Source organism: Acipenser ruthenus, chromosome 39 (assembly GCF_902713425.1).
Source record: "Acipenser ruthenus chromosome 39, fAciRut3.2 maternal haplotype, whole genome shotgun sequence".
Lineage (NCBI taxonomy): Eukaryota > Metazoa > Chordata > Actinopteri > Acipenseriformes > Acipenseridae > Acipenser > Acipenser ruthenus.
This window is the reverse complement of record NC_081227.1, coordinates 2,800,144-2,826,855: the sequence shown is the minus strand read 5'-3', so window position 1 is coordinate 2,826,855 and position 26,712 is coordinate 2,800,144. Positions and strand designations below refer to the sequence as shown.

At 44.9% G+C, this 26,712-nt stretch overlaps 2 protein-coding genes across 6 annotated transcripts in view; both read left to right on the top strand.

The window, feature by feature from the left end:
- The window catches only part of LOC131696554 (ubiquitin carboxyl-terminal hydrolase 2-like), a 37,673-nt gene extending 20,496 nt beyond the window's left edge, over positions 1 to 17,177 (top strand). For 3 of the 4 annotated variants that reach the window (XM_059009862.1, XM_059009860.1, XM_059009861.1), the window contains 11 exons: positions 8,499 to 8,549; positions 9,265 to 9,388; positions 9,865 to 9,976; positions 10,264 to 10,374; positions 10,663 to 10,727; positions 11,040 to 11,143; positions 11,447 to 11,527; positions 11,614 to 11,692; positions 12,084 to 12,191; positions 12,481 to 12,601; positions 13,184 to 17,177. In XM_059009862.1, the coding sequence (XP_058865845.1) occupies positions 8,499 to 8,549; positions 9,265 to 9,388; positions 9,865 to 9,976; positions 10,264 to 10,374; positions 10,663 to 10,727; positions 11,040 to 11,143; positions 11,447 to 11,527; positions 11,614 to 11,692; positions 12,084 to 12,191; positions 12,481 to 12,601; positions 13,184 to 13,271 (1,044 nt within the window). In that variant the 3' untranslated portion in view covers positions 13,272 to 17,177. Of the gene's footprint in view, positions 1 to 3,547; positions 4,286 to 8,498; positions 8,550 to 9,264; positions 9,389 to 9,864; positions 9,977 to 10,263; positions 10,375 to 10,662; positions 10,728 to 11,039; positions 11,144 to 11,446; positions 11,528 to 11,613; positions 11,693 to 12,083; positions 12,192 to 12,480; positions 12,602 to 13,183 lie in introns of those variants that run through there. The other variant, XM_059009863.1, reaches the window with a different exon arrangement.
- A 679-nt stretch (positions 17,178 to 17,856) lies between these two features.
- Positions 17,857 to 23,322, top strand: LOC117966525 (membrane frizzled-related protein-like). Of its 2 annotated transcripts, XM_034912704.2 has the most exons (13): positions 17,857 to 18,285; positions 18,686 to 18,794; positions 18,891 to 19,013; positions 19,419 to 19,592; positions 20,132 to 20,411; positions 20,647 to 20,777; positions 20,989 to 21,114; positions 21,325 to 21,401; positions 21,602 to 21,750; positions 21,857 to 21,987; positions 22,088 to 22,222; positions 22,424 to 22,551; positions 22,763 to 23,322. In XM_034912704.2, exons 1-13 carry the CDS (start codon positions 18,187 to 18,189, stop codon positions 22,985 to 22,987), a joined length of 1,887 nt encoding a protein of 628 aa, XP_034768595.2. In that variant the 5' UTR covers positions 17,857 to 18,186; the 3' UTR covers positions 22,988 to 23,322. The 2 variants fall into 2 exon arrangements, with proteins under 2 accessions (XP_034768595.2, XP_058865842.1); XM_059009859.1 differs by lacking the exon at positions 18,891 to 19,013 and having other exon boundaries at positions 17,858 to 18,285.
- Positions 23,323 to 26,712: the final 3,390 nt, after the last annotated feature.

Sequence of the window (26,712 nt, the reverse complement as noted above, 5' to 3'; positions counted from 1 at the left end):
TCTCTTGGCACCGGGGTGGAATGCCAGTAACACTCAAAGAAAAGCATATTGCATACTGATGTGTTAGTGCAGGGTAGAGCAAACACATTAGCTCTCAAAAAAACAACCGGCAGAATTTTCTTGAAATATACTAAACTTAACATTTGAAAAGAGTTTCGTTGACAATGGGATTGCTGTGCTGAGTTGACTGTGGATGTTACAAGAGTTACAAACTCACCAGGCTTAGGTTTGTATGGGAAAAGCTCTCCAGTGCTGTCATTAACAGCACCTTAATATTAATGAGCACTAGTCTGCACACTCCATTCTCAGCCCCCCAGCGCTGTCATTACCCTGCAGCTTAATGACAAGCACTAAAACATCCCATTCGGGGCTCTCAAGCACAGATACTCTCCAGTATCTTAATAAAGATCAAGCTAAAAACAAAAACAATTCCGTTCCTCTCTCTTTGCCTCGTTGCATATTTGGCAGTAAACAGAAATCCAGTATCCCACATCGTCCTTTCAGGTATGTACCCACCAGCACACATTCCTGATCTGACAAGTGCAAGGGAAGGAGGGTTTGTCCTTCCATGAGGGAGCGTCTCTGTGCTGGAGGTGTTGATCTGATGCCAAGACGGTGCGTGTGCACGCCATGTTCTTGGAAACTCCTCTCTCACTCCGCTGACTCCAGGACTGATTGAACTTGTTTTACCCGCTCTGGCATTGTTTCAAAGACACTGCAGCAATACTGAACCAGGACAGAAGGTTACCAGATTAGAGCAGGTGAACTTTCTCTTGGTCTTTGTTCCACCAGTTTAACCTGCGTCAAGGTCCTAATCCGTTCATTATTCAAAGATACCCAGAAAACCCACGTTTGTTTTTATATGGCGAATACGTTACATTTTATTAATTCTAAGAGCACATTTTAAAGAAGTATGAAATAACAGAGTGTGTCCAGGTTTATGGGGAGTTTAAATAGAGTGGCGATGCTGGGTAAGCAGTCTAGTTCCCTGAATCTCCGATGTGTCTGCTTGATGAAATGCTGGTAATCGTTTCCATGGTTACGTGGTTTGCAATCGCTCAGTTCGGAGAGGCTGGGCTGGCTTGCCTCTGAGGGAGGGAGGCAGCTTCCCTTACACACCCTAGCCCTGTTACGCATTGTGCTCCCCATCCCTGGCAAAGAATCTGACTTCAGAGCTACTTTTCAGAGTGTATTTAACCCTTTCCTGCATGACCAGCTCATATAACTCTCTGCTTGCCTTTTAAAAGGAGTCGTTTCTTTATACAGCGCAGCCGTGTTGACTGCATGGTTTAATGGGGTCAGTGTGGTAGGATGCTGTCCTCTTCACAGTGTGCCAGCACTTCAGCCCTCCGCAGCTGAAACATTCTGCAGTTTACCTGTACAGTGCATAACTAGAAGCCTGTCACACCTGTAAACTACAGCAATCATTAAGCAAGAGGTGCTCAACTTTGAGGAGCAGAAGTAGATTATTAGGGCAGTCATGAGTTTATCATCATATCCTCAGATTGATTCCAGTGTACAGGGATGACTTTTAGTTCCGAGGAACCCTTCAACCTTGTTTAGTCTGGCTGGTGGACAGTAAATACAGCCCTGAACAGTTGAGTTAAAGTGATTGTAGAAACACTTCAGAACACAGGTCGACGAACTAGCGGTGTGTGTAATCTTGTAAGTTTCCATGTGCTATGTGTGGAGTGTTGGTAATATAACTACATAATGAATAAAGATGTTAATGTAAATAATATTGAAAATAAGTTTACAGAACCCCCCCCCAAAAAAAAATAACCAAGTGGTACAACCCTTTCAATCTATCAGTTTGATGAGGAGGACTGTTTCACAAGCACAGTACTTGATAAGTCCTCCTTTGTTAACATGATGACTGTAGTGATTTACGTACAAGTTAACAGGTCCGTGTAAAAGTGCTGTTTCTCAATTCACTTCTCTGCCTGCTGTTTTAAACCTCTTGGAACAAAATACGAACACAAACTGTCAATGATGGCCTCCATTTAAAACGTATGCCACTGGGCTGCCAGTGCCTTCTGCAGTGGCCTGGTGACCTGGCGGATGACCTTTCATTTCATCATCTCCAGTAATGGGTTTCAACGAGGATTCCTGCGGAGAGCAGAACGGTCAGATCAGCGAGCCTGGAAGAACTGTTGATAACAGCTTTTACTGACAGCAATTTAATGAACACAATACATGCAGATGCCATCTTCCTGGTGAAAACAAGCACAGGAGGCAATGGGGAGTCAATGTGCTGTTCCAGCCGTACTACTGCCCTTGTTACAGTCATTAAACCCACGGCAGGATTGTTTCATCCCAGTAACTGTACATTGAGAGAGGTCTGGGAAAGCAGCTCTCTGTCTGAACCCTCTCGTGGCAATGCAAGGTCACACCCAGCTTCTCTGCGCACATCGCTTGTTGTTAAAGGCTGGTAATCCACCCGGAGACTGAGTGCAAAGCGACATCATTTCACAAAGGAAAGATTTTATTTATATAATCACAAAGTTTCCGATGACGTGTGCGTGTGTGTGTGAGGTGGCTGATTGTGTATACTGTACATCAGATATCTCACGTCGTTAGCAGATGTTACAGTTTGGAAGGATATTTTTAATTAATTTGTAAGGTTCACAGCAAAGTGGCATCATTTCGCAAAGGAAAGATTTTATTTATATAACCACACTGTCCGAGATGGGGGGGGGGGGGTGCTATACTTTGCAAGCTTACCCACAAGACCCCCAATGTGCCTGTGTGAAGGTGTTGAAAGGAACCTTATTCTGTGGCTCATACCATTAAAATGAATCAGATTAGTAGATCCATAGGAGGACCAGCATGGCAATAGAAATATGAGCTCATGATTGAGTTCTATAATAACCCTGAGCCCAGCAGGCAGTTGTTGATTGTGTGCCTGCATAGGAGAGGACGTACCATTTATAAAATGCAATCTTACTAATACAGTGCTTGCTGTTTTAAGGTGACTCAGTAATATGTGCTTTCTTTCTGAGCATCCCATGGTGTCTTAAAAAAATATATATATACAATTTAAAAAAGTGTTGTTTGAGAAATCCCCCCCAACAGTTCTGCTAAGGATTTGTCTAAATTTCAGTGCATCCTATAGGATACCAGGATGACGTTCTGATTTATACAAGATACCTATTGAGTGCGAGTGCCGGTTCAGCTGCTTCAAGTATAAAGCGTTTCTCAAGTCGCTACCAGCTGCAGGGCTCGTATGACTAGGCGTGGGGAGCCTAGAACACAGACACCACCACACGCTACGAGGGCACTTTTGTTTTTCTTACAACAGCATTAGAACAATTGCAAACTTTACTTTTAATAGCACGCTGTAGCCTACAGTACAACTTCTTTTTTTTTAAAGGAATAATGCTTTTGATAAATCCGTTTTGTTATCTGATGTTTCCGAGCACATTTTGACTGTCCTAAACGCCCTTTTCTACCCCCGTCCCTGTCTGCAAACCGAGCCCTCCCCCCTCGCTCTGCTCGTTGGTTTGACGTTGGAGTGTGAGGTAGGAGGGTGACGTCAGTGGCATGTGGAAGGTAGTAAAGGGCGTGGAACTGGCGATCGTGGCTCATTCACGCTGGAAAGACGGAGAGAGGGGTGGGGGCAGTGGCACTGGGCTTATTTTATTGCAACGAGTATTATTTTGTATAAGAAATAAAAAAAGAAAAAGTGGAAAATACCGTCTACAATCCAGGAAGGAGCGATAGAAGTACAAGAAGAAAACTATTTATATATATATAAAAATCTGATTAAAAAAACGGATAGTGCTTTATTTATACTGTATATATATATTTTTTACAAGACGCTTTGCTGGTAAACAAGAAAGCAAGAAGGAACTTAAACAGAAGACTAAAATATTGAAAATAACAGTTTTGTTTCAGATTTGTAGCGGGCTGAAAGTGCAATAAACAGATATACAGCTTTTTTTTTTTACAAGAACGTTTGCATTCCTTAAAAAAAAAAGATTTTAAAGAGGATTTGTTTCTGCAAAAAAAAATTGAATAACGAAGAACGTCAAGAAGTTTGCGAGATCTGGTGTAGATCTCTCCGTGTTAATATTGATATATTTATAATTTCTGTAAACTCGGAGGGCTGTGAATTACAGCTGCCATGCCGAGCCTGCGTCAGTCGTACACCGTGACGGTACCAGAGGAGCCCGCAGCCGCTGCGTTCCCGTTCTTCAACCGGGAGCTGCGAAGGAAAAGTTCCTCGGTGTCTGGATCGGTGCTGGTTTCCACGTTCGTGGGTCTCCTCATCAATCAAGCGAAGGTAGGCTTATTGTAATGTCCCGCGGGTACGGGGTAGTGTTGAGCAACAACGCCATACCCCCGGCATTTTATTTTATCAAAAAATAGAAAGTGTTCTAGAAATGTCTAAGATGAGCTCGCTTTGGAATATTGCATCCACGCATTGTATTGCGTTTGCACCTGCTTCGCTCGTTTGCAGCCTGTCTCGTGTAATCATATTATTAAAACCTGTACTACGGCTGCCATGTTGTCGCTGGTAACATGTACTAAAAATTGCACTAATAATTTAAATATAATATTCGTCACGAATGAGCACAGAGCTATCAACGGTGCTTCCAATTCTGCAGCACAAAATACTGTGCCTGCATTTTACTTGAGAGAAAGGCTTATACCATGAACCGAGTTAAACGGGTCAAGGAGCCTTCTCGACCTACTGTCTCATAATCCCTGCTGTCGAGTGCCCGCACTGAGATTCTGCTTGACAGGACGTTGGCAGCCAGCCACCGCAATAACAGCGCGCCTCCACTTTCATACAGAACGGTTCAATAGCTGGTAAGGGTTTTTTTTAATTATTTTTTTTCCAAACTGGATCCTAAAATAATGTATTCAAACAAATAGCTGTATTGTATTGCAGATTTCACATATAAATAGGCGTTGACGTTTCTACAAGACCTTGGGGGTGGGGGGGTGTAGATTGTAACCCGCACTCCACCCCTAGTTCTTATTCCCAGAATCCTGGTCCCCCCCCCCCCCCCCCACCCCCACCCACACCCCCCCACACCCCCCCACCACATACAGAGGCAGCAAGCCACCCACACAGGCAACCACACACAGAGCTGCTAACTGCGGGTTGGGACCTGACACATTCCTCAGGTCTGAACTGGACGTTGCCTGGATTCATCCCAGATGCTTCTGAACCCAGGAGAGGGGGTGGGGGAGAGAGAGGGGGGAGAAAGGTGCGCTCAAATACTGACTTGCAAAGATCATGCAAACTCGGAATAAACAGGCTGCCTTTTGTGAAGCATAGTTGACCTATTCATCAATCTTTCTTTCTTGAGTTGAACCAATGAGTTAATGATATCTATGAGTTAATTACCCTTGACCTGAACATCGCTTCTTAGAATTACTGATTCCCAGTCCCTGTATTCATGGCACGGCACTTGAATTCATATTGCAGTCTGAGACCATTACATTGACTCAGGAACTAAGTTATACCAGCTAAGAAATGGAATACATTTGGTGATGAGCATTTCGACTGGAGGCATTGAGGAAGACTTCTAGTGGAAACATTTCTCCTTAAATCTGAGTTTCTTTTAACAGCTTTGTGAAATCTCTTTGCCTTGTGAAATCTCTTCGTGTCTCGACATTTCTTGTGAAGAATGTGTGAAGCACAACGTTGTTCAAGCCATGATGGATCTGAGACAGCTTACATGCACAGGTAGCAGCCAATATCGCAGATCACTGTTTTAAAATACAAATTGCAGTAACATTCGAGTCCACTTGGGGTAAGAGACTGACGCGGAACAGCATTATAATGAATGATAGTGCATTTAAAAATAGCAGAGAAAGTTACACACCCTTGAAGACTATTGAGACTGTGACTCCGAGCCAGGCTGTGGGGGTGGGCATCTGTTACAGGGCTGTCAGTCTCACTCGCTTCTCTGGCTGCTATTTCAGACCATCATGCCCTAGATACAGTACAGAGCAGGACTTGTATTGATACTTGTGAAAATCTCAGTGGAAACGGCACGCATACACAGACAGTCGCACACACGCACACGCACACGGAGCACGCTGGTAGAAGTATTTTCCTTGTGTGTGTATCTGCGTGGGGGTATACCCATGCATGTGTATTGTTTAGGTCGTTTCAGGAGATCACTAATCTAGATGCTCTTTTCAGTAAGCAGCAACACGGCTGGATCTCAAAGCATTCAAAAAGCCCCCGTCTTCGTAGCGTTTACAATCTACTCTACCTGCCCACTTAAAGCTAAGCCTCAATCTGTATTGAACTCAACGCTGCCAAGAAGCTGCTGTAGAACTTTGTAGTGTGGTTACCAGGCAACATCAGAAGCTGTGGATAAGGGGGTGGGGAGGGATCAAAGGTTAAACCCTTTCTAGGTCTCCTCTGCAAAAGTGTTAAAGCTGATCCTATAAATTCCTTTACATATTTAAGTTAGCTTCATCACAGAGCAGCATTCTGTCCTGTCTGCGTAATGCCCACTGTACTCGCAGAGTGTTCCTTTAAGGGCATTTTAGATCATAATAATACTAATGTTAATAATGACCTGCCCTACTCGCCAATCCTTGATCCATTTCTTTGTAAAGGAAGTGGGAGTGTTGCTTTCGTTTCCTCTCTTGGCTCGGATCCTAGTGTAAGGGAGTGAACTTTGTTGCGAGATCACCAGACACGCAGCAGCCATGAGACAGTTCAGCGTTTCTTGCAATGTGTTTATCAGCCTCCAGGATCACAGCTGGAAAAGCCATGGTTCTCTGCTATTCAGTATTTAAACAATTGATGCAGATTTAAAACGGTTTATACAATATACCACAGTAAAAGCGTAATACATCCACACACACATATTTGATGATCAAAAGGCTGCATGCGCTGGTTTCACAGACCCAATTTCACAATTCACATTAGGCAGTCCAAGATTAGTGCTAACCGGGGTGTGTGAAACCAGCCGTGAACTTTGATTCTCTCTGTAGTTGCCTGCTTGGCTCTCCTCCCAGGTAGAGAAAGCGTATTTCTCTTGATTGTGGGCATCATCAGTCCTGTGCTCTGTAGTGGTGTGACCTGTCGTGGAAATTTTCATGGAAACTGTACAGTAATCTAATGCCCGCTCTTTGCCAGACAGAGGATAAGTTTATTAAACACCTTGTATAAATAGACATTTGCTCATCTACCACCTCATTCTGGATTTCAGGATGCTGTTAAAACCATCTTCAAAGCAAAGCTTTGAGTTCTGAATTCCGCTGCTCCGTGTCCCTGTTTGGTTGGCTTTCGGTTATTAAATGCACTGAGAATAGCATCTGCATTGTAAGGTAATCAAGCTGACAAAGGAGAAAGGAATAATTTAACAAGGAAAACCTTCTCGGCAGGATATACAATCAAAGCCCCCCTGCTTGGAGCTCAAGAAAATTAATAAGGATTTTTTTCCATAAAAAAAAGGAATATTGAAGGACTCCGGATTTTCTTTTTATCCAAAGTTAATTGAACATTTTTTTTTTAATGCCCTGATGAAACAATCGGAGCAGATGGCAGCTGTTTTAATGACTAAATGCCTCTTTGTGTAATTAGTGTCGCTGGCCACAGAGAGTATTCAGCACTGGTTTTTACATCGAAGCACTTTCGAGAAACGGTTATTAAAGAAGGTTGTGGCGGGGGGGCTCTGTGACGTTGTGGGTTAATGCACTGTAATCCTTTAACTCCTGCAGTTCAGATCCAGGGATAATGCACCAACTGTAATGAATTTGCTGGCACACAGAAGCCGATCCAAGTCCCAAAGCGTACCCCCCACAACGCCCCCGTCTCTGCCTGACCCCAGCACTGGATGGATGGGAGGGAGGTGGTTTAAAATATTGGGGTCGGCTTTTGTGTTTATACATAGGGAGTCTCTTCTGCATACTCACAAATAGACTCTCGTCCACATTAATATTCTAGTCTTTTAGAAAGACACAACATCCTATTGGGGGTAGATTAAGTATTTTTCGTTTTAAAGTTCAACATGTTTAATCCTAATGTGCTATTTTACATTTGTCTTCCTGCTGAAGTTTTGTTAAGACTATAAGACTCCCATTCACAGCGGCTTGATCCATTCCTGGTTTTACTTTGATTTTAATAGCACACCTGGGCTTGTTACCAATACAGTGTGGCTAATGAAGCACGTAGTAAAACCAGGAGCGGGTGAAACTGCTAGCATTATTATGAGCCTTATTTTCACCCCTGCACAGGGACGTCTGTTCTCCGTCCTGCTGCTCCAGTGACTGTCACTGTAATTATTCACTGTCTGTCTTGCCTCGGTGGTGTCCAGTTATTACCTGTGTTCTCCGGATGACGTTGGCTCGCTTTATGGGGTGATAAATCTGGGAACCTTTCTCCCTGCAGCGCTAGTAAAAAGCCAGGCAGCCTTTGCCTGCTGGTGAACTATCCCTGCCACGCATGCATTGCTGTGGAATAAATCTTCCCATTGCGTTCTCTGCTCTAATGAATGCTTTTTCTTTTTCTTTATTTCCAGAATTCAAAGAGTGCGCAGGGGCTAGTCGGACTCAGAAACCTGGGAAACACAGTAAGTTTAATCTTGGTTTTAAACACACCCCAGCTCTTCAAAAGTAATGGACGTGTCTTGCATATTCATATCCTGCACGAGCTTCAGTGCAGCAGCTGAATGCTTGTGTGTTCAGTTAATATATACCCTGTAGGCTCAAAGTCTTTTGAAGAGGGTGGGGGGGGGGTGTTTCCAGGCTGTGGTGTTGGTGGAAACTTACTAATGATTTTGCAGTTAGTTTTTTTTTTGTTTGTTTTGTTTTTTTAAGAGCATGTCATACTTCCTTTGAGCATCAGAATGTGGAAACCCAGTGTTGTCAGAAATTTCACTTCCCCTTTTTATTTTTAAACATATAAATAGGGGTTGACCAGAAGCAACTCTGAACTGTGTCAGTGCTTCAGGCCACTGTCTCTAAGCACACATGCTCTTCCAAACTTCCCCTTAAAAAGACAGAAGCAAAAAAAAAGACTGTGCCCTACACTGTGTGTAATGTTAGTGAAGCTGCCCTTGCACACAGTGGAACGTACAGATATCTCAATGCAGACCTTACATTGACTCCCAGTAAGTGGAGATTTACTATTCTCAACTCTTGGTGGCAAATGGATCAACCATGAGCAAAACTGAACATTGCCATGCAAATATTTCACTATTTTCTTTTGAGTAGTGCCAAGGCATTGTTCATAAGGGTTAAGATGTGACTGTTGCCCCTTCTCTCTCTCTCTCTCTCTCTCTCCAGTGCTTCATGAACTCAATCCTACAGTGCCTCAGCAACACTCGCGAGCTGCGGGATTACTGCCTGCAGAACCTGCACCGTCGAGACCTCAATAACAGCAGCCGCATGAACTCCGCACTCATGGAGGGTAAGGGACAGGAGCTGGCTCCGAGTCTCAAAAAAGAGAGGGGCCTCATCCACCAAAAGATCAGACGCTTACAGTCACTGAAAATGAAAGTCACTGTGCTTCCTCCTTCTTTAGACTACATGGGCCATCTGTCCGCACTCCTGTTCATTTTACAAAACTAGAACCGTTTTTAAAAATATCTTTAAGGAACAGAGGAAACGCTTTGAAAATGTGATTTGTCTTTTTTTCAACGTCAGGAAGACATTTTCAGCATTAGTAAATGAATCACTATTGAGTGTTTTTTATAGTTCCATGCTTTTCTCTTTTAAAGTACTTCTAAGTCACAAAGGTGACTTCCAGAACCCTGTAAAGTAACGGAGAGATCTTCAAGTTGTGTTGCTTACTGTTCATTTTAAGAGAAGCGCGCACACACGCGCACGCGCTACCTATTTCCTGCTTGCTAACTTGTCTGTTTTCTTCTTTCTAAATCCCTGCAGAGTTCTCCAAGCTGATTCAGACGATATGGACGTCTTCTGGCAGTGAAGCCGTCAGTCCCTCCGAATTCAAGACACAGATTCAGAAATACGCCCCGAGATTTGTTGGCTACAAGTAAGTGTAACTAAAAGGCGATTTTAAAGAAGTCTCTGTGTTTTGAAAATATATATGCAGGTGGTTCATGTAAAACATCGGTACAGATATTGAAGATGTCATTTATAACCTCCTACTGCTGCAAATATAGCAGGAACAAGCCTGTGTGGCTCTCCGGGGGAAGCTTCTGTCCGCAAAGTTAAATAAATGATTGTGAATCTAAACAAACTGGACAAATAAAGAAATAATATTGACAATTGATTTAACGGCAGGCTGGTCGCTGACTTCCTCTTCCTCTCCCATTCCAGCCAACAGGATGCCCAGGAGTTTCTGAGGTTCTTATTGGACGGTCTCCACAATGAGGTCAACAGGGTCACTGTGCGGCCCCGAGCCATCATGGAGGATTTTGATCACTTGCCGTGAGTGTGTCTTATTACCCAGACAGAGGAATGAGATTACTCCTGCTCTGCTCTCATCTGTCAGCTTATTAAATCCCTGTATTGCTGCAGACCAACCAGGACTCCTATTGATTTAAAGAAAATCAGTCTGACAATGTACTTTTGAAAGATGTTTGCCATTTGTCATGATAGCCTGTTACTGACCATGGTTTGCTATGCTTTTAATATTCTCTAGAACACTGTATACCTCAGTGTGCTTCTCTAAGGTGTCCAATCTCTGACGTGCGTTTATTTTCTTCCCGTATGCAGGGATGACGAGAAAGGGAAAAGAATGTGGAAGAAATATCTAGAGAGGGAAGACAGCCGAGTCGTAGGTGAGTACGTTACCTGAAAGCAGTGTAACGGGGTAGTGTTAATGTTACAAGCATGTCATTGATCAGGGGACTAGAATGTACATCAATACACTAAAACACACACTCTCACTGTTCTCTCGTACAAAGTGAACACATCGACTTCTTTGGCCTGTCTGAAGCTGCAAGCAGTTGACATTAATTGAAGTGCTGAGTGCCTGCCGTACTAAGCTGGCATTTAGCTGAGATGTCTGGCAGTGTGCAGTGCGGCGCTCTGGTATTTTAAATGCAGGCTGCGTTTTTGTTAACACGCCCCTCTCTCTCGCTGCTCTGCAGATCTGTTTGTGGGACAGCTGAAGAGCTCTCTGACGTGCAGCGAGTGTGGTTACTGCTCCACCGTCTTCGACCCCTTCTGGGACCTCTCCCTGCCCATCGCCAAGGTAACTAGAAGCACAGAGTTACCCAGCTCCAGTTTATGGGTTATTATAGAGAAACTGTATTATATGCATTATGTTTAGAGCCTCTTTCTGCAAGAAGAGTAAGCTATGGGGTCTCACAGATCTAAAGAGGAAAGGGTATCCCATCGGTCTAACCTGAGATGTATTTAAACTGTATCCCCTTTTTAAAGCAAGAGTACACAGCCAGCTAAACAGTGGCATACTATTTTGTGAAATATTTTTGTAAAATGAATTGTTGGATTGTGCCCTGTGCAACATTAACCTTCCCCTTTGACCCCCTTGCAGAAAGGTTACGGAGAGGTGAGCCTGATGGACTGCATGAGACTCTTCACCAAAGAGGATGTGCTGGACGGAGACGAGAAGCCGGTAGGGGCCCGATAAGTGTGTCTCGTTTCATGGTTATTAAGTTTGCTGTGTTTCGGTAGTTTGACTTTGTTTTTGTTTTCTTTCAGACATGCTACAGGTGTAAAGCAAGAAGGAAATGCACGAAGAAGTTCACCATCCAGAAATTACCCAAGATCTTGGTGCTTCGTATCCTTTCTGAGAAACCGGACTTACCTTGTGTGTGTGCATCTCGTTGACTCGTAGACCTCCTCAGATCTCAAACAGCCTTCATCATTACTAATAGCAGTAGCAGCATCTCAGGCTGCGGGTTTCCTTGACTCTTAGACCTCTTCAGATCTCAAACAGCCTTCATCATTACTAATAGCAGTAGCAGCATCTCAGGCTGTAGGTTTCCTTAACTCTTAGACCTCCTCAGATCTCAAACAGCCTTCATCATTACTAATAGCAGTAGCAGCATCTCAGGCTGTAGGTTTCCTTGACTCTTAGACCTCTTCAGATCTCAAACAGCCTTCATCATTACTAATAGCAGTAGCAGCATCTCAGGCTGTAGGTTTCCTTGACTCTTAGATCTCCTCAGATCTCAAACGCTTCTCCGAGGCCAGGATCAGAACGAGCAAGCTGTCAACGTTTGTTAATTTCCCCCTGAAGGATCTGGACTTGCGGGAGTTTGCCTCTGAGAACAGCAGTGAGTATGCAGGGTATTTCACACCAGGCTCCTGTGGGGATGCAGTGTGCAAAAACATCTGCACAAAGCTAATCTTTTTGCTGAGAATACATCACTTGTTTTTTAATTAACAGTCCTTCCGGAGTAAGTTTGATCTCCAAACCCATGGAGTGGTGATGCACCAGGGAGAAGCAGCAGCACCATTGTACAGCTGATCTCTAGTGCAGTTACAGTGGCATCCCAGCCAGCTGTGTAATGACCTCTTAAATGAAAACTCTGACCTTGCCTCTCCCTCTGTCTCGCTCCACAGTCCATGCCGTCTATAACCTGTACGCAGTCTCCAATCACTCAGGCACCACCATGGGCGGCCACTACACAGCGTACTGCCGGAGCCCTGCCTCGGGAGAGTGGAGCACCTTCAACGACTCCCGGTAAGGTAACATCCATGACACATGCATGCAGAAACACACACACACAGCTTGCTCTCTCTCTCTCTCTCTCTCTCTCTCTCTCTCTCTCGTGCTGTGAGATTAAGCCTTGTCCACGTGCGCAACAGGAGCGCAATCAGGCAGAGAGCAGTAATCTCAAAGATTTAAATTGAAAAGGGATTGAGAATAAAGAGCTTTGATCCTGCGCTGTGGAACAAAGCCAGCCAGTGAGCTGCTTACATCTGCACAATTCATTAAAGTGCTCTCTCGCTCTCTCTCTCTCGCTCTCTTGTTCCCTCACCCTCCCTCTTTCATTCTGTTTCTCATTCTTGTTCTCCCTCTTTCTCTAGTTCTCTTTCACTCACCTCCCTTCACTGCTATCCGCCACACACACACACACATACACACAAAATGGAGGAGTCAGAATCTGTCCACATCCCCTTTTGTGTTATTAATCACCTCAAGGGTGAGAACACCCTTAGAACAGTTAGAACACCCCGTCGCCCAATCGCCTTTCCCGTAATGGTGAGCTGTTGTCCTTGTGCTCTGATCCTGACGCTTGCCCCTCTTTTTCCTTTCCCACAGAGTAACGCCAATGTCCTCCAGCCAAGTCCGGACGAGCGACGCCTATGTGCTGTTTTACGAACTCTCGAACCCCTCCTCTCGAATGTAACCCCTTGCTTCTGCACAGCCCAAGAAAGAGGGGAAGAAAACTGAATAATAATAATAATGAGGTAGAGTATCACTCACGTGTGAGTAGCAGGGACTGAAAAACAACCACAAACTAACAAACGAGGTGAAAAAACGAGCGGTGGAGCTGACTTTCCTGGACTTGCCAGACAGCCGGCAGGGTTTGAAGCACAGGACCGAGGCGTCGGGCAGTGCTGTTTATCTGGGAAGGAGGAGGAGGAGGAGGAGGAGGAATCGACCGGGAAGCAACAGTTAGAAACGAGACGCTGCGTTTGTAAGGCAATCTGAGAACAGAGGGACAGAAAACCGGACAATCCGTCCAACCTCGTTCAAGAACCCGTCCATACCAGCATTTGCAAAGAGAGTTTTGGCTTTGTTTTTGCACAGAGTGCTGTTTTGAAGGATGTCTTTACATGTCCTTGGCGCGCAGCAGCAGCAGCAGCAGCTTTCCCCAGGGCTGCTCTGGAGTGGCAGGGGAACAGTGGAACCAGTCCAGCCTTCCACACTATGCACAGCAGCAGCTCTCTCTTATCACACTCTTGCTCAACCTGCGATTTCTGATCATCTCAAAGACTTTTTTTTTTTTTTTTCAGCGTCAAATAAAGTTTCTCCCTGCGTCTTTTTAGTGCATCATTACTGTGAATGTCATGGACCTCTATGTAGGCAAGCCTTCGGGCCACTGAAGATGTAGTGACACAGGGGGGGGCCTTCTCTCTCTCTCTGTCCCTTTTTAACCAGTTTATCAGTTTGGGGGTTTGGAGGAGAGGGGGGGTGGGTAGCGTGTGTCTGGAGTGTGTGTGTTGAAGTTTTTTTTTTTTAAATTTGCGATTAGGCATCTGAAAATGAAACTGAAAGCTGTGAATGAAGGTTCTCCTGTTCACTGTACTGTGCAGAGTTTCTTGGTCTGAACCTTGTCAGATTGTTTGTTGAGCCACTAAGAAACTACTGGCAACAAATACAACGTCTGATTCATACCTTGTTTAAATATAGCATGTCTTTATCCACCAACGCCGTTTGTCATTTGTTGTTAAGCAAGAAACGACTGTCATGTGTTTCTCTTTCTATAAATAAGTGATTCTGAGCCGAAGACTTTGGCTTGCTGCGCAGGGCAGTCTGCAGTATAGTGCTGGTGTAGTTCCACCTCCCATTATTATTATTATTATTTGTTTATTTAGCAGACGCCTTTATCCAAGGCGACTTACAGAGACTAGGGTGTGTGAACTATGCATCAGCTGCACAGTCACTTACAACCTCACACCCGATAAGACGGAGCACAAGGAGGTTCAGTGACTTTCTCAGGGTCACACAGTTAGTCAGTGGCTGAGGTGGGATTTGAACCAGGGACCTCCTGGTTACAAGCCCTTTTCTTTAACCACTGGACTACACAGCCACCAGACTCCCCTCCCCTAGTCTCTAAGCACAAACATAAGAACCTAATGGTTTTGGGATCGCTGTGTAGAAGAGAAAAAGAGGAAATCAAATGTATTGCAAAAAATAAAAAACTCACCTTGCACGCAACCTCGGAACAGACAGGCAGAGACGCTTAACAGTCGTGTGTGTGTGCTTGCATGTTACCTTCTAGCGTGACCCCAGAACCACATTGCTAAATGCCCCTGCCCTTTAGTTACCTTTTCCAGAGATCCACAAAGCTCTAAAAACCTGTCCATAATTACTAGATGAGGAAAACATGCACCACCTGTACATGCTGGGTTTGGTCAGACCACACACAGCACAGCACTGAGGAATCGCTTATTCACAGCTCTGAAGACAGAATTGACAGTTTTTGTTCACCTAAAGTTATTTTTTGATTGGAGCGTGTGCGATAGGAACAGATGATGCATTATTGTAAGATGACTTCCTATTGGTTCTTAAAAAAAAATGTCAGTTAAGAGTTTTGAGAAATTACGTTAATACATTTTGTTTAAAAAACATTAATTTATTGTGAACTGTAAATAGAAAGCACAAGATACATCACCCCTTTTAAGTCTGAAAAAAATATTTTTGAAAAAAAACATAACTGCTGTCTTGAATGCAAAATAAATTTTTAAAAAAGGCAAATTAAATTGAATGTGATTCTTCGATTTTGATGGTAGTAATCGCCTTATTAATCTGGTAGTTTAAGAACCATTTATAAAATCTATAAATGTGTTAAGAGAGTTACAGTTTGTTACCATTGTGTTTTAAAGACATGACCAGTGTTAGAAAGTATATATAAGGTTTTTAATAAGTGCTCTTAAACACTATTTCTGTATCCTATTATGTACAATTTACAACATCCCTTCTAACACATTTATAGATATTAATGGTTTATAAGTGATCCTTAAACTACATTTGTACCATTCATCTTTAGAACACAATTGAAATGACAGCTCTGCTATTCTGGCAGTGTTGTCCATAGAGACGAGCCAGGACTGTGTGTTACTGTGCTGCACGGTTAGGCTGTGGTACAGCTGTCATGTCATTCACTCGCTAGCTCGTTCTAGTTTTTCTCATAGAAAGGTGCCTTGAGTGGAGCAGCCTGCCTGCTTGAGTGTGGAATCGCTGCAGTGTTGGAGTCTGAGTGTTTGGGGCTGCGTGCTGTCAGTCAGTGTCTGCTCCAGTGTGATGTGTTTCACTGGACTGCACTGGGGTATCCACCCAGCTTGCTTTGGGTTTAGTAGTGCTTCTAAATGTTTACTAGCTCTTGAAGTTAGAAGGAAAGTGAGCCGTTCATTTTCTGGCACCAGCATTTGAAAAGATGTTACTGTTGGATAATGGGGCCTTCCAATTAGATATTGGAAATACTGTTCTGGTCCCTGGCCAGGGAAATACAAGCCAAGCATTAGGATAGAAAATAAAATAAAGTGTAATGTGAAGGTTGTGTGGAGAGTGTAGGAACACGGTTTAATACACACACGAAGCCCGGGCGCTCATCAGTGTGATTGTATGGATAGTAAGACCTCACACTAACCTGTCAGAAGTGCTGGGATACAGAACCATTTACTGGAATCCCAGGATAACCAATCAGCAGACACACTTGCAAGACAAACACTAGAGAAATACTGGAAGCTTTTATATGTGAGAACTCCCAAGCCGGTCGCCCTACAGTATCGCTAACCCTAAAACACGCACTGTTCATATTAGGGATTTTATTTAATGCAGTCCGTAATAATACAGTTTTTAAATCGTAGTGGATATAAAGTAAGCGCTCTCATTTTAGACAGGCATGCTTTGTGAGCACCCCAGCTGTCATGTTCTTGGGTCCTTTCTCCAAAGTCAACTGGCTGTTTTGCTGTGTGCAGGGAATTCTCTTTCACTGCAGCAGTGCAGAAAAAATATTGAACACAGATCGGAGAGCGCTTCTAATTCCTTGACGCAATAGGGGGGCCCCTGCTGGTGGAATGTGAGAACGCACTTAACTCAAGACCGCAGAGTGTAATACATTGTGACAGCGTCGTCCAAAGCATCCTCCGCTTAAAACACAAACCTGAAAAGAGATGACGCATTGCACTTGTAATGGTCTTGTGATACTTTTAAAAGTGCTTGAACGGGGTATTCTGCAATGCTGTATTAATACTGTTTAGCTTGCTCAATGAAGAATGTGAAATGTTAACGATTTAACGCACTGGAAAAAAGAAATGTTTACTATGTAAGCAGGGAAAAGATTTTGTACTAGACTAGGACTATATATATATATGTGTGCGTGTGTGTGTGTGTGAGGATGCATTACAGTACAGACGGGGCTGTACAAGTGAGTGTGTACATAATATATAAATATATATTGTATAATAATTGTTGAGGGAGGCGCTTGTTCCCCCCACACTCACTAGAAATGTGTATTAATTTCTATTCCTTGTAAAACTGAGACTGTTTTAAACGGACTTCTTTTGAATAAACACTCCTGAGTGACCGCTTTGTTTGTGTTCATTTTCTCATTCAATCCCGTGACACATTGCTGCCAACACCGCGGTCCCCACGCCGTAAAGATAGACCCTGCTTATACAAGAGGTGGGGGGGGAAAAACGTTTTTTAAAAACCCGTGGTATGTGGCGCACACTTTTGCGTAGAACGGCTGTGCATCGCATGACTGGTTCACTGGTTAGGCGAACGACACCGCTATCATGTTTTTACACTGGGATTTATAATATCAGAACAGATTCGAGTGTAAAGAAACGAACCGGGGAGTCTGGCCGAAGTCCAACAGGACCTGTAGAGACTTGCAGCAAAACAGCTTCAGCCACTTGTTAAAGCGCGATTCAGCAGAGGAAAAGCACGGTGAAATTATACCAGGTCGGGTCAGTTTGCTGTGAACAGGAGTTTATTAACTGCGATCGCTGGCTAACGAAGACTCCTTTTTTCACAGAATATTTATACATGTCTACTAATGTTACTGCACTTGTGTGTCAGTTTATCAGAGCAGCGTGTACAGGGTTAACCCAGTCCTGCACATTCCCCTGTCTCTGTGACCGTGACGTGTCAGAGCTCCCACCCTCAACACCCCCCTCAGGTGATTCGGATTTATTAAAGGGGTTTAATCCCAGGCACTGCGCGCCGCTAAACATTGCTCTGAAAAGAGTTCTGTCCTGCACCGGGGAGCTCTGAAAAAACTCTCTGTTACCCAGAAACATTGCTTCAGACACCAAGAACTGGCTTTTAACTATTAAAAGCACCTGCTAAATATTAATAAAGTATAGTGGGACTCGGTAGAAAAGGGGGTTCGAAGAAGCAGGAGCTGTTTGAAACTTTGGGGCAGAATTTTTCTCGGACTTTAAAATCAGAGGATCTTTTCCAACGGTTTTTTTTTTTTTTTTTTTTTTTTTAAAGAAATAATATACATCTCGGGGATTGCAAGGATCACCGGAGCTCTTTTTTGTGACCAGCCTCGAGGGTGCTGGAGCAGGGTGGGGTCTCTCTCTGGGATGCCCAGGTTTGCAGCCCCTTGCCTGGGTCACCCGTGCTTCACGATGACAGACTTCTTTGAGATTACTGTTGACCGAAGCCGTCTGGACAGCTCTAAGGTGAGGACGATGCGGAACAGTATGGCACGTGATCTGGAGAGCCAGGGTTTAATGTGCAGTGATGAAATGACTGCCGTTGAGTTTGTGTGTTTTTCTTAATCATCCCTGTTTCTGATTTTTAGATCAGTTTTTCTGGGAGTTGTGTAATTTCGATATTATTATTATTGATGAATTGTCCCCAGCAATCAGTAAATCCAGAAACCACGCTACAGTTGTGTTTCTGCTTGCCTGGCTCATCACTTTGCAAAACTGGCATTGATTTTAATATTACCTCTTGGGGCTATTTTAGCACACAAATTTGCATTCACTTTGCATAGAACACAGTGCCACCTGGTGGCCTGGTGGTGTTTTTATCAAGATTTGACCGCGGTGACGAGCCTGTTGTTATAACCCTTATTAGACAGAATTCTGTAACCCTGCTTTCGAACCAGAGAGAGAAAACGAAGGGACCAAGGAGACAGCCGAAGAGCAGAAATTCGAGACGATCGGACTGCCGCAGAGAGAAGCCGGTAAGCTGTCTGCAATTCTAACTAATGACTGAAACACAAGGTGAATAGAAACTCTGCAGACTCTCCCTGTGGTGTGCGTGTGTGCTTGTGTTGCAGATCTCGCTATTCGGAGCCTGTCCCCTAGACAGTGCTGGGGTCTGTCGCGGGGGCTGGTCCTCACTGCGTCTGTGCTGACCCTTACTCTGGCTGTGGGGCTCGCCCTCATCGTCTTCTTCATCCGTGAGTACAGAGTCCAGCTTAGACAAAGAGCCAGGCCAAACATACCCACAACCAAACACACCCACACTGGGAATTACAGCACTAAAATGCATTTGCAGCATCTAGAAATGTAGAACCATTTTTGAGATATTAACGAGTTTATTACAATATAGCAGTTTAATGGCACATTAGTAGTGTGAAGCTTAATGTCATGATCTATTTAATTATACGAATTATAACATTCTAATAATGCAATTAATAACATAATAGTGCTGTTAATAACATTATACATTCCATATGCATAATGTTATTAATAGCATCCTTTATAACCCATTTATTGATGCTCTGAATTCAGTTCTAATGTTTTGTTCTATAACACACAGCGCCACCGGTGGCCATGTGCTGTAATGTTTCTTCTCGTTCCAGAGTTGAAGTACAAACAGCCCCTGGTTGGCGACACCCAGACCCCCCTGCAGAAGGAGGACAGCGGATCGCCTTTTGGAACCCCAGGGGGGGCTGTAATCGACAGGTGGGGTACGACAGCCCCAGCCAGCAGCACTGACCTGGAGGAACCACCAGGGGGCTCCACCTCATCGCCTGGTGAGTTTAAACTGAAACACACAGTGTGGAGTTTCTTCCACAGCGTGCCAAGGGAGATTCAGAATATATCCAGTCAAACTCCCACTACTGAAGACATCGTTAGGAATTAGCCAGGTGTAAACTCGTATGCTTCTATGCAAACAGACAATTCATTTAACAGTTTGCAATACAATACAATGGGGATCTATAAAGCACTTTCTAGTAACACCTCAAAACCCTGGACAAAGCCTTGTCAAGCAAACAGCTTTTTAATCAAGATTTTAAAATTGGCACCAGTGAGGAGTCCCTGATATGTTTCGACCTGTGTAACATAATCTCTAGAGCCAGTATGAATCAAGACCCGGGCAGCAGAATTCATAACCACGTTTAACCTTCCTGGATAGGCACTGCAGATGGTGGCTGTAATACTGAATGCAGGGTGGCCTTAATAGTGACTCTTTACACTGAGTGTAGGAGCAAATCAGTAAGAAGTCATTGGTGGGTGGTCTTTACACTGAGGCGACCTCAGAGGCAGGGTCTCCTGTGTTTGTATCCTGCAGTATGTGGGGGGGTCCTGCAAGACGAGGAAGGCTCCTTCAGCTCCCCGAATCACCCTGCTAACTACCCCCCTGACGCCCTGTGCGTGTGGCTGATCCAAGTACGCCCCGAAGCTGTCCTCCAGCTGCAGGTCACCTCGTTCTCCGTGGAGGGGCAGGCGCCCTGCACCTTCGACTGGCTGGAGCTGCGTGAGGAGGGAGGAGAGAACAGCAAGGACAGCTTCGACTGGCTGGAGCTGCGTGAGGAGGGAGGAGAGAACAGCAAGGACAGCTTCCTCGGCAGGTGAGGTCCACTGGGGACCGGGGGCTGCTTATTCCCCTGCCCAAGTTTACTACAATCAAAGCAAATTGTAATAAAGCATAGTAAAGCCTAGACGAGCATTTTAAAACACAGAGAGGTAAGGCAAACCGTGGTAAACTATGCGTAGTATAACCATTTCAAAATGACTGTGCAAATTCACCGAAACTTTCCAAAGGGCAGAGCTAATGTACTATCCTGTACTTTCCCTTCTTGTTAGATTTTGTGGCAATGTGGCGCCCCCTACCTTCAACACCAACACCAGCCGGATGTGGGTGACCTTCAAATCGGACAGCAGTGTGGCAAGCAGCGGCTTCACCGCGCATTACCACGCCATCGCGCCCAACCACAGTACGTAACTCAAGAGCCGTGCGCTTTGGTCACTTGGTAAAAGAGCCAGCGTTATGCCCAGTGGATTTCCGGGTTGAAACTATCGAACTCTGCAAAGCTAGGAGCAGCAACGTGACTCTGTGCAGCTCCCTTCTCTCTCAGGTCTGCTGTTGCCCCCCCAAGTGCAGACAGCTCTGTTTTCTGCTTTTAAAGTGCTGTTCCGTTCTCTCAGAGAGCTGTGGCCGGGAGGAGCATTTCTGTGATGGTGGGCGCTGCTTGCTTACTGGTCTTCTCTGTGATGGCTTCCCTGACTGCCTAGACAGGAGCGACGAATCAAACTGCAGCCACAAGCACAAAGGTGAGAGGTCGTGACCCCTGGAGGGGGGGGGGGGAAAGAGCAGCACATCTTTATTAAAAATATTATTATTATTGTTGTTGTTGTAGTAATAATAATAATAATATAAATTATATGTTGTTTTTGGATAGCACACAGTGCCACCAGGTGGCCAGTGTTGAAATTGCATCCTAAAGGGAAAGTGTGAATTTTCTCAATTGTTTCTCTCCATAGAGTGCGGGGGTTCCCTGACAGAAGATGAGGGGACTCTGCTCAGCCCCAACCACCCCAAACCCTACCCTCACCAGCAGGTAGGGCTTTCAGTCCAGTAGTATGCACTGTATTCGAATGGGTTAGATTACTGCACCTCCACTTTAATATGTGTGGCGTTGCTTTTTTTTAATATAACAGGTATAAACTTTGTATTGATGCTGCTTGATCCTACCTCCTGCTTTCTCGTCCTCACCTCCCCTCCCCTCTTCTCTCCTCTCCTCTCCTCTCCCCTCCCCAGCTGTGTCTTTGGCAGATCTCTGTGTCTCAAGGTCATGTGATCCAGCTGACCTTCCACAACTTCAGCTTGGAGACGCAGGATATTTGTGACTACGACTTTGTGGAGGTCCACGACAGCGCCGGGACTAGCAATCCCAGTGTGATGGGCAGGTAAGGAGGGCACCGGCTGTGCATTACACACTGCACACTACACACTGTACACTACACACTGCACACTACACACTGCACACTTAAATTATGAAATGATTGATTGCAGGTACTGTGGAACCCAGATCCCTCCCGCCCTCATCTCCTCCCGTCACGTGATGACCGTGCTGTTTGTCGCAGACGAAGGCGTGTCAGATAGTGGGTTCTACGCCACGTATAAAGCCATCAACGCCACTGAAAGTGAGTTTCCCACACTAATCCACGCTGCCCTCAGCTGTAACCACCAGACCCCGCTGCCTCCCTCCCTCCCAGTCTCTCATCTCTAATTCTTCTCTGTCAGGGACATGCAGCCCAGCCGAGTTCCTGTGTCTGAACGGGGAGTGCCAGGAGCCAGAGTGGGTGTGTGACGGGTGGAATGACTGCTCGGACGGCAGCGACGAGATCGGCTGTGAGAACGCCACCTTCCCCCCCTTCAGTACGGGAAGTTCATTCACCGCTTTACTGCCCTCTGCGCAGAGCACAGTTTACACCATCTGTATCAGAGCTGCCACCAGACCATGAATCAGTCATGCACTGTTAGCTAGCAGACCCTACACACTGCAGAGCAGGTTAGCACAGGGTATTGCCATGCAGATTGTCTGACACTGTCCCTCCCTGTCCATCCTGTCCCCTGCAGGGTCCTCCTGTGAGCCGATCGCGGTGGAGATGTGCCTGGGACTGAGCTACAACCAGACCTCCTTCCCCAACATCTGGCTGAGCATTCCTACCCAGAGCGGAGCCGCCTCGATCCTGCAGCACTACCAGGTTAGTCCAGTGCACAGGCAGGGGCACAGAGAGGCTGGGGGGCATTGCCTGTGTACACTCTCTTTCTACATCACCGTGTTCAAAATATCCACCCCACGCAGTGCTATTTAATGATGTATTGATCAGAAGCTGTACTCCGGTGCTTTTAAAAGGCTGCCCTCTTCTAAGCCTGTGCTCGAGTCCTGCCTGATCGCTCCTCCCTCGCTCTCAGGTGCTGATGGAGCTGCCATGCTACCGCTACCTGCACTTGCTCACCTGCAGCATCTTCGTGCCCAAGTGCACGGGCGACGGGGGGGTGCTGCAGCCCTGCCGCTCGGTGTGCCAGTCTGCGGAGCAGCAGTGCAAGCCCTCCCTGGAAGTGCTGCACGTGGCCTGGCCCTTCAACTGCAACCTGCTCCCTGACTCCCAGGACCCCATCGAGTGCGTCAGACCCTAGAGGCTGCAGTGACATCAGCAGCAGCACTGTGGTGTGTGCAGGAATCGATGGGACCGTGTGTAAGCCAACATGTTACACTGTACATACGCTTGAGTCTCAAAACTATTTACTCAAAATCATCATTGGCACAATTTATATCTGAAAGGAAAGAAGACAAACACCTTTTACGATTCTAAAATGAATAAGAAACACTTACAAGTTCATAAGTTCAGATTCTTAGTTGTTCGGTAACTTTATTGGGTGTGTTTCTCCTTTTCTGATGAAAAAAGTGCTCATGACGAATGTCATTTTATAAACATGCCATTAATAACTAACTCAATAAAATGAAATACAATGCTGTATAATCTTCTTGATTTATGTATTGTTGATTCATAATATTATTATTGGTGAACTCCTGTGCCCTGTGTTATGCACAGCTAGCTCATCAGAGTCAGCACAAATCCGCTGCAGCGTGCTTTGTTTTCAGTAATGTTCCAGATGATTTCTGTGGTTGTGTTTTATAGCCACACACTCACAGAGACTCCCCATCAATACACCACAAGCTCCTCTGCAAGCTCTGGGGTTGATTATGTGCTTCTACCAGCAGCAACGCATGCTGTAGATAATAATGATCCTGCTGAAATCCATCCTGCAGTTCTCAGATGGGTTTTAATAACAGGGTCTACACGTTTCTACTGCAAATATTGTATCTGGTAGTACCGTTATACATTTAAAAAATCTAAAATAAGACAGTTCCTGCATGTTGCGCTTTCGTATCAAGACTCAAAATGAATTAAAAACCAGAGCTGGTCCAGTGAAACAGAGACAGTCCCTTGCATAGGTGCAGTTTTCATCTGGTCTGGTTTGGCGACAGACCGGACCCCAGGCAGGCTTATATGGAACCTGATCTCTCTGCAAAGGAAACGAAACCCCAAGTGAACTCGGAGTGAATTGTAATCAAACCCTAATCATTAACAAGTGCTGTCTGTATCAGTATCCCTGGAGTCCCAGAGAGGAACTGGGAGAGAGGGAAGCCAGGCCACTAACAACAGGATCAGAGCCAACTAAAACTGCTGAGCCTGCTCTTCTGGACAGGGAGAGAACCTTTTACACACCCTTGCAAAAACAGTCTATACTTCCAGCGCACAATGATAGTATAGTGTATGCTGGGCACACTGAGTGTGGCACCCAACTTCTGTACAGCATGCAGAGATTCTGCTGAAAAGTCAAAGAGTGTGCTTCATGCAGAGAAGGCATGAAAACTGTCCTGACTGTTTCTGTATCCGCCGTCTAAAATGCAACCCATCGAAACAGACTTAAGACAAAACTGGAAGTCAACATTTTGTCAAAACCATGGCAGCTGAATATCTTTTTTTTTTCAGTCCGTTGCATTCATAAGTTACAAAGGCAGATTTGAACAGATCAGCTATCACTAGGAGCCAGATGGTGCAGTGGGCTATTTCGCTAGCATGCTATGCTTTTCACCTTAGCAGTACTGGGTTCGAATCCAGCTAAATTCTTCCTTCATTTTCCAAGAATTGGTTAATTGACCTTATAGTCAGTGTGAAACACAGCTTTTCCTGTGGGAGCTGGTGGTGCAGTGGGCTAATCCCATGGTCTGCTCTCCCTGAAGATGGTGGTTCAAATCCAGCTCGTGGAGGTGAGTTCCTGAAGGTAAGTAATGATGTTGATTGTGTTTCCACAGGTGGAGGAGGAGAAGACCTGCCTTGCAGAGAGGGGAGGAAGAAGAAGGTGAGGAGGTAGGAGAGGATAGAAAGGGGGGGGGGGGTCTGGCCCCCCCAGCAGGGAGGAGACTGGAAGGTGGGTGTGTTGCTGCCTGAGAGAAGAGCTTTATTTGTCTCACATTTTTAATAGTACAATGCTAAGTTAAAAATATTAGCCTTCATCTCTTTTCTCTCAAATCGCAACACACCCACCTTCCTGTCTCCTCCCTGCTGGGGGGGCCAGACCCCCCCCCTTTCTATCCTCTCCTACCTCTTCTTCTTCCTCCCCTCTCTGCAAGGCAGGTCTTCTCCTCCTCCACCTGTGGAAACACAATCAACATCATTACTCACCTTCAGGAACTCACCTCCACAAGCTGGATTTGAACCGCCATCTTCAGGGAGAGCAGGCCATGGGATTAGCCCACTGCACCACCAGCTCCCACAGGAAAAGCTGTGTTTCACACTGACTATAAGGTCAATTAACCAATTCTTGGAAAATGAAGGAAGAATTTAGCTGGATTCGAACCCAGTACTCCTAAGGTGAAATGCATAGCATGCTAGCGAACTAGCCCACCTAACCACTTGGATCCATGCTTGAGTCTTACCTCGCATATAAGGTCTTATAGCAACCTCTTTATATTATTATGTTTGAGACCACACACCGTCCCATTTTATAAAACAGAGTCTATCAAAAAAGGGCAAAGTCTTAGAAAATGAAATGAAAACACATATCCCTAACATAAGGTTTGAACTCACTAACCTGCAACTCAGAGTCTCCTGCTCTACCAACAGAGCCACTCAACCAGCTGACACTCCTGCTTCATGAAACACATTATTACATTTTGTGATGTGGACCTGGGGATAAATTGTGATGAGTAATTGTGATGAGTTTAATTGTGACAAACTGGATTCAAAGGTAAATTAAATAATATTTTTGAAAATGAGGACTTACCACTGGTGGGACATGAACCAACAACCCTGCAAGTCAGAGTCCAATGCTCTACCAACTAAGCCAACCAGAGAGCTGCTTTGCACTCTTGTAAAGTGCCAACCAGTACTTGAATTCATTCTTTGTACAATAAGTAGGGGGCAGGTTGAGACGGGATGAAATTTTCAACACACCAGACAAGGCCTGAACCACAGCTCTGGTGTTTATTTCTCAATGTCTTTATTTTGTTTGTATCTATTAAGCCGAGAACACAAGTGATGTGTCTTAGCCTTGTCCTGGTTGTCATGGCATTTCTTTTGGGCAGAAAAACAATTCGAGAAGTTAGTGAACAAACAAAGATGGTAATTAACGTCGACGGCACACAATTAAGACAGTAAGTTAGAGACTGAAACACATTAAGAGAGTAAGTTAGAGATTGAAGAGAGTAAGTTAGAGATTGAAACACATTAAGACAATAAGTTAGAGAGATACGATGCCAAACTCTAACAGGAAGTTTACACTTACTAACTATTCAACTGTGTAAATAATAAATCATGAAATAAACATTCTTTTCCTAAGGTACAGGACAGAGGACAGCTGCTGTAAACAGCAAGACAAAGCACTGCAGCATTGCTTCCAATGATTTGAAAGCAACACTGTGTCCAATCAGCTATAATTAACTACAAACACCAGAAGCCGATAAAGCAAACACAACGTTTGGCGATGACACAGGGAGAAGCCCTCCTCTTTCTTTTGACTTGCACTCTAAAAAACTGATGCTCGGAATTTGGAATCAAAATCGCGTCACATTTCAATGGGTGAGCTGGCTTTGCATCGCACTGAATGGCCAGGCTATTAGAACGCTCAAGCCAGGCTGACAATGGGAAGCTGTTCTAACAGAATGCCTCTGCCAGATTCAAAGAAGACCCCAGCATTCCCAGGCTGCATGGTGGTTTTCAGCTGAATTGGGTTTTATAGAACCCCGTCTTTTTCTGTAATCGCAGTTCAGGAAATTGAGGCGGGTCACTTGATGAAAGAGATAATGCAGATTATAATAATCGCAGTTCTACTGGGAAGCGATTATCACCAGACAC